The 6,819-nt window shown below is 52.9% G+C and overlaps 1 protein-coding gene across 3 annotated transcripts in view; it reads left to right on the top strand.

Annotated features, from left to right (window-relative positions):
• The first annotated feature begins 2,178 nt into the window (after nt 1–2,178).
• The window catches only part of PLEKHM2 (pleckstrin homology and RUN domain containing M2), a 40,713-nt gene continuing 36,072 nt past the window's right edge, over nt 2,179–6,819 (top strand). For all 3 annotated transcript variants that reach the window (XM_036256916.1, XM_036256915.1, XM_036256917.1), the window contains exon 1: nt 2,179–2,248. In XM_036256916.1, the coding sequence (XP_036112809.1) occupies nt 2,189–2,248 (60 nt within the window). In that variant the 5' untranslated portion in view covers nt 2,179–2,188. The remainder of the gene's footprint in view (nt 2,249–6,819) is intronic.

Below are 6,819 nucleotides of genomic sequence, written 5' to 3'. Positions count from 1 at the left end.
TACAAGAATGTTGTAAGGGTACATGAGACAAATGTAAAACATTTAGTTCAGTGCATCGCACAAGTCGGTATCCCTCAGATCGTCATCGTCATTCCTGTTAACAGCTCTTGCCCTAGATCCTGAAGTGGTAATAAGAGGCAGCTAGCCCAGCTTCTCAATTAGCTGTTCTCTTTCCTTTTCCAGACATACTATTTTTGAAAAAATATGTTTTTATTGATTTTAGAGAAAGAGGAAGGGAGAGGAAGAGAGAGAGAGAAAAACATCAATGAGAGAGAACATCGATTGGCCACATCCTGCATGCCCCCCACTGGGGATAGAGCTTGCAACCCAGGCATGTGCCCTGACCGGGAATCGAACTGGTAACCCCTTGGTGCATGGGTCGATGCTCAACCACTGAGTCACACCAGCCAGGCTTCCTGACATACTTTTGTTCCCTATTCAGTCACATAAAAACAAAACCAAAACTGCCACCATCTTGGGCCTCTTCTGGGGAAGCTGAGAGATAGGCAGAGATCTCTGAGTGTGTACGGGGTGGGGTCCATTTAGGATAAGCTGTAGAATCGGTGTTTCAGACAGGCGCTGAAGCAAATAGGTCTGGGAGGGGGAGGCGGTGGGGGGCAGTGGTAACTTGAGCAGCGAAGAGGAAAAGCTGGGGAGTTGAAGTTGAGAAATGGGGTATTGCCCGGCTGGTGTGGTTCAGTGGATTGAGCATCGTCCCATGGACTGAGAGGTCCCCAGTTCGATTCCTGGTCAGGGCACATACCCCAGTTGCAGGCTTGATTCCTGGTAGGGGCATGTCAATTGATATTTCTCTCTCACATCGATGTTTCTCTCTCTCTCCCTTCCTCTCTCTCTAAAAAATCAATGAAAACATTTTTTAAATTTTAAAAAAGGAGAATTGGGGTATCTTAAGAATAAAAAGAGGAATGACCATTTAGCAATATTTACATATATTGAATCATGCTGTATACCTGAAACTAATGTTGTCAATTATAACTCAATTTCTTGAAAGTGAAAAAAAAAGTATATATTGACGTTTAAAAAATTAAAAAGGAGAGATGAAAGGATGTATCAGGAATATATTTAGGACAAACCAATAAGTGAGCCAGGTGCGAGGCTGAGAACTCTAAGTGTAGGTGCTTCATAAGAGGGTGGACTTGGAGAGGGGCCTGAGGCAGGGGAACGGGTGTGGGTTCCAGGGCTGAGGGAGCGGGCGCCCTGAGGACGTGGCGGCTGGCTCAGGGGATGCAGGCAGGAGGAGGAAGGGGCCTTGGCACAGCAGGTGAAGCACGGAGGGTGTGTTTTGGAGGTGGGCAGGGGCACCAAGGACCTGACAGCGTAGGACTGAACTGTGAGGGGGAGGGACTGAGCAGTGACGGGCCAGGGAGGGAAGGAGGGCTGGGGGCTGGGGCAGGTGGTGCCGGGGTCTCCAGGCTCCTCCGAGCCAGGGGTTCTGGTCGGTGCACTGGAGGGGTCTGGGGTCCCAGCGTGGCGGGCCCTTTGAGCTAAGGAAAGGGAGGGTGTAGGTGGGGTCTCCACCAGGCTGAAGGGGTCTCCAGCTGGCAAGGCAGGCAATGTGTGTGGAGGTTCCAGGGCCCCCGCTGGAGGGGTTGGAGGGGCTTGAGGTCGCTGAGGGCTGGGCCGAGGTCTGTGGGGTCCCTGGGGTCTGTGGGCTGAGGGGGGTCTTGGGGTCCCTGGGCTGAGGGGGTCTTGGGTTCCCCAGGGTCTGTGGGTGGGGTTTCGGGGTCTGTAGGGGTCTCAGGGTCCCTGAGGTCTGTGGGGGTCTCGGGTCCCCAAAGTCTGGGGGTTTCGGGGTCTGTAGGGGTCTCAGGGTCCCTGAGGTCTGTGGGGGTCTCGGGGTCCCCAGGGAAGGTGGGGTTTCGGGGTCGAGAGGGGTCTCAGGGCCCCAGGACCCCAGAGCGGCGTCCCCGCCGCCGCCGGCCCAGGCGCCGCCCCGCCTGACATCAGTTCCGCCGCCGCCGCCGCGCAAGCCCGCGGCCTCCTTCCCGGCCGCGCTCGGGAGCCGCCGGGCCGCGGGAGCGAGGGGCCGGGCGAGGCGAGGGCCGGGCGGCGGGCGCCGGGCCCTGCGGCCGGCACGACGGAGCCCCCGCACGGCCGGCCGCAGCGGTTGGCGGCGGCCCCGGGCCCCCGGCGCGGGAAGCGGCGGCGGCGGGGCGGCGGCGGCGACATGGAGCCGCGGGAGGTGAAGGACCGGATCCTGGAGAACATCTCGCTGTCGGTGAAGAAGGTGAGCGCGGCCGGGCCCCTGCCCCGGGCTCGGGGCCGCCCTTCCCTCCGCGACCCCGCCGGGCCGGGCCGGGGCCGCTCACGTGAGCGCCGCCGCCGAGCTATTTTTAAAGAACAAAGTTGAGGTCAGCGCCCCGGGAGCCTCCAGCGGCCGGGCCCCGGGCCCTCGTCCCGCGGCCGGGCTGCAGGGCCCCGGCGGACCCGGCTGCAGCATCTCGGGCGGCATCGCCGCATCCTCGGCCTCCGCCGCTGCATCTCCCAAAGCCCAGGCGGGGCAGAGGCCGCCCTCGCGGCTTCCAGCCCCCGGCCGGCCGGGCGACATCGCCTCCCTCCTCGGAAGCCCCCCGAACAATCTGGCCCAAAGACGGCAGTTTTGAGGAGGCTTCTCAGAGCTGCGGTGGGGAACTTGCAGCACCTGGGGACTGCGTTTCGGTTGGGGACTTCCAGGACTTGGTGACACCGCAGGCCCCATGCTGGGGGGTCCCTGCAATAGCATCTCTGTCCCAAGTCTAGGCAGAAAGAAATGTGACTTGTTGAGGGGTGTGCCTGAGGAAGTCAGCTTGTCTGAAAGAGGGTCAAACTCTAGAAGGTAGAGTTCATAGTCACTTAAAGCCAGACTGAAATAGACGATCATTTCAGGGTGTTGTTGGTTTTCTTCCCTAATTTGAATTCCTAGATCACCTGATAGTCTCAGAAACTGGGGGTGACTGGGGCGAGGGGGCTTATCAGGTTATTTGGTCACTTCAGCAAACCAAAATGAAGAAAATGAATTAAACCAACCATTATATTTCAGTAACTTTTTCCCACTTCAATTCCCCAAAACTAACACAGGGAAGCAGTTTGACCTTTCATAAAGATCAACATGGCTTAACGAGAAAAGTAGATTCAAAACGCTCTTACTAAAATATTCCTTTAAAAGCACAGCTAAAAGTAACATGGTAGACATCCAACAAAAGTTTCGTTCATTTCGTTTTCCTGAGCTTGGCTAATGCAATTGGGGCATCGTTTTTGCTTACTCAAGGAATGCAGAATGAGCAAATACTCTGTTAAAATGCAATGCATTTCGTAATGGAAGAGAAAGAAAGATCGCTGACTTCACTGATCTCATCTGGGCTGGTTATGGCTTCAGGTAGGCCAGGCGTTTTGTCTTTGGATTTCCAACAAGTCATTGGGGACAGCCCCAGGTAGAAAGGTGGTGGATGCAGACGCCCTGACATCCATGTAAACATGAATCTTTTGAAGGCTGAGATCCACTCTGTAAACCAGAGGAGTAAATTATGAAGGAGTTGTTTGTCGAAGTTCTTGTCACTGTATGGGTTTGGACAAGCACATTTTATTGAGCTGTAGTCCATGCTGGAAGACACGGGATGCACACTAGAAACCAGAAACCCATCCCTAAGTACTCCGCAAGGGAAGGCCTGACTGACTAGCATCATGCTTAGGAACATGGATTCTGGAGCCCAGCTGCCTAGGTTGAATCCCTGCCCTGCCAGTTAATAACCCTATGATCTTAGGTAGGTTCCTCAACCTCTCCATGCCTCAGTTTCCTCACCTGTAAAGCAGGGATAAAATAGGGTCCTTTTGAAGAGGTAAGGGGGTTATGTATGTAGAGTGTTCTGCACGGTGCTTGACCCAGTCTCAGTAAGCTGTCTTAGTCTGTTTTCGCTGCTGTAACATACTACCATAGACTAGGGGCTTATAAACAACATGCATTGATGGGTCACAGTTCCCCTCCTCCAGGTTGTAGACTGCTGATTTCCCCCAGTGTCCTCACATGGGGGAAAGGGTGTGGGAACTCCCCTGGGTTTCTTTTTTTTTATGTTTTTACTGATTTTTTTAGAGAGAGAGAGAGAAACATCGATGTGAGAAAGAAACATTGATCGACTGCCTCCTGCATGTCTCCTACTGGGGATCGAGCCTGCAACCTGGGCATGTGCCCTGACCAGGAATCAAACGGGCGATCTCTTGGTGCATGGGTCGATGCTTAACCACTGAGCACACCAGCCAGGCTCCTGGGTTTCTTTTATAATGGTGCCACCCTCATGACCTAAGCACTTCCCAAAGGTCCACCTCCTAATACCATCACATTGGGGGGGGGGGGGATGACACAAATGTCCAGCCTATAGCATTAGTGGTCGTCATTTCCATTTGTTTGTCATAGTGCCAATAGCTCACTTTTACAAGATCTGAAGCTGGCTAAGTGCCTCACCACCTAAAGGCTGTTATACAACACCATCGGGACTTGTCACCTACTTCCTTTGTATGCTGCGTCTCAGAGAACTGTTTTCTGAGTCTTGCACCATGAGGTGCATTTGGTTTCCTGAACCAGAGTATCTGCTTCTCATAGGAATCAGTTAGTTCGATGACAGCAGTAGGCGTTGAGGACTAGCGGCCTTGGGGGCAGGGCTGTCCCGGAATACCAGGGTCTTAAATTTGTTATCCAGCACTGTAAGAGTGGCTTCGCCTTTTTCTTCCATCCTACTACCAGTGAAATGGTCTTATTGAGTCTTGTTGCACGAAGAAAATGAGATGTGTATTTTTTTTTCTTTTGAGAGAGAGAGAAACAGATGTAAGAGCAAAACATCCATTGGCTGTCTCCTGCATGCCCCCTACCTGAGATTGAGCTGCAACCTGGGCATGTGCTCTGGAATTGAACTGGCAACCTTTCAGCCTAAGCATCCCCACGGAAGTGGAGATGTCCAGGTAGTCTTCTGAGAACAGCAAGGAGACAGAGCAGTCTCAGGAGTGCGGAGGGTTCTGCTTGATGTGGCTGGGACGTGCTTCCATGAACACTGTACAGCGTAGTGGATGCCACACCGGCTGGGGCAACAAGTGTATTTCTGTAAAAAAATAAAAAAGATCCATTGTGTGTTACTATGTTGGGAGAGGATAGTTTAGAACTCTTGTTGAAGTAGAATATACCTGCATCCTGTACACTGGAGTGAGTTCTCCCAGGGTGCACACGTTCACATATGCACCTAGGTCGGGAGACAGAACATAACCAACATCCCAGAAGCACCCCCACCGGGGTTCCTCTCCCAGACACCACACTCCCAAGTGTAACCTGTCTGCCCAAGCACTGCTGTCAGGTTCAGCTGTTTTCACACCTAGATGCTGTGATGACGAACATACACTGTAACACCTGAGAGGTGAAATAGCTGTTATCCTACCTGGATCCGAGGGAGCCTGTGTTCTGATATGAAGGCAGGATTCCTGGGGGTTAGATAGAGAGAAGAGTTTAATGGCACAGGTAAATGAAAATGGTCACAATGAAAGCAAGTTCCATGTGTTGTCAAACGGGAAGAAAGTAGCAGAAACATCCCAGGTGCAGAAAATAAAGCTTGCGGTTGCTAATTTGTTAATTCAAGAGAAACGTCCGAAGTCAAAGGCTGTTGGCATTTTGCATTGGCATGGTTCTAACTAAATCGCCTCTTCTCCAGGGGAGGGAAGGCAGTGGTTTTCATGGGAGTTTTGTTTTGTTGTTGAGGAGTGTGGGTGTCTGTCGCATGCATGGACAGTCTGAGCAAAGGCTTTGTGCTGGGAGAAGCAGCCTCTGCCCCCCGCCCCAACAGTTCATATATTGGTTGGAGGGAGAATTTTAAAAATCAGCAGGGCAAGGAGAAGCCCTCGGAGGAGAAGGGCTTAACTGAGTCTTGACAAATTGGTTGAGAGAAAGAGAAGAAGCAGGCATTCAAGATAGAAGGAACAGCCTGGCTGGTGTGGCTCAGTGGTTGAGTGTCAACCCATGCACTGAGAGGTTGCCAGTTCGATTCCTGGTCAGGGCGCATGCCCAGGTTGTGGGCCCGATCCCCAGCAGGGACATGCAGGAGGCGGCCGGTTGATATTCTCTCTCATCGATGTTTCTATCTCTCTCTCCCTCTCCCTTCCTCCCTTTCTAAAAGGAAAAAAAAAAAAAAGATAGAAGGAACAGCCTAAGCATCCCCACGGAAGTGGAGGTGTCCAGGTAGTCTTCTGAGGACAGCAAGGAGACAGAGCAGTCTCAGGAGTGCGGAGGGTTCTGCTTGATGTGGCTGGGACATGCTTCCACGAACCCTGTACAGCGTAGTGGATTCAAGCCCCAGTTCCACAGGGCACACACCTGGGGCTGGGTTTGTCGCTGACTGTGTTGACCCTGGCAGATGACTGGACCTCAGCTAGCCTCAGCAGTGAGAACTCCCTCATGGCGTTGGCATGAGAATGAAATCACCGGAGATACCACACTCACAGCATGCAGCACAGAACCTCGCACTTACCAAGGCCTGAATAAAACATTAGCTGTCCTCCTCACCTGCGGGCACCTGTGTGAACTCTGCGTTTACGCTTGGGCCGTTTTCAACGTTCTCACACCACACTTTTCTGTTTCTTCAAGCTCAGGGTTTGTCAAACTTCTTAAAGGGCCAGTTGGTAAATGTTTTCAGCCATATCGGTTCTGCCCTTGCAGCTGAAGGCAGCCATAGGCAGCCCATACTTGTCTGCAGGTGGCTGTGTTCCAGTAACCCTTTGTTCCCGGTAGTCAGACCACGGTTCTCCAAGCCTCCCATCTTGAGCAATTGGCTTCTCAACCCGACACCC

The sequence above is a fragment of the Molossus molossus genome, unplaced genomic scaffold, assembly GCF_014108415.1.
Source record: "Molossus molossus isolate mMolMol1 unplaced genomic scaffold, mMolMol1.p scaffold_m16_p_12, whole genome shotgun sequence".
NCBI classification, from domain to species: Eukaryota; Metazoa; Chordata; class Mammalia; order Chiroptera; family Molossidae; genus Molossus; species Molossus molossus.
This window is presented reverse-complemented; position numbering and strand designations above follow the sequence as displayed.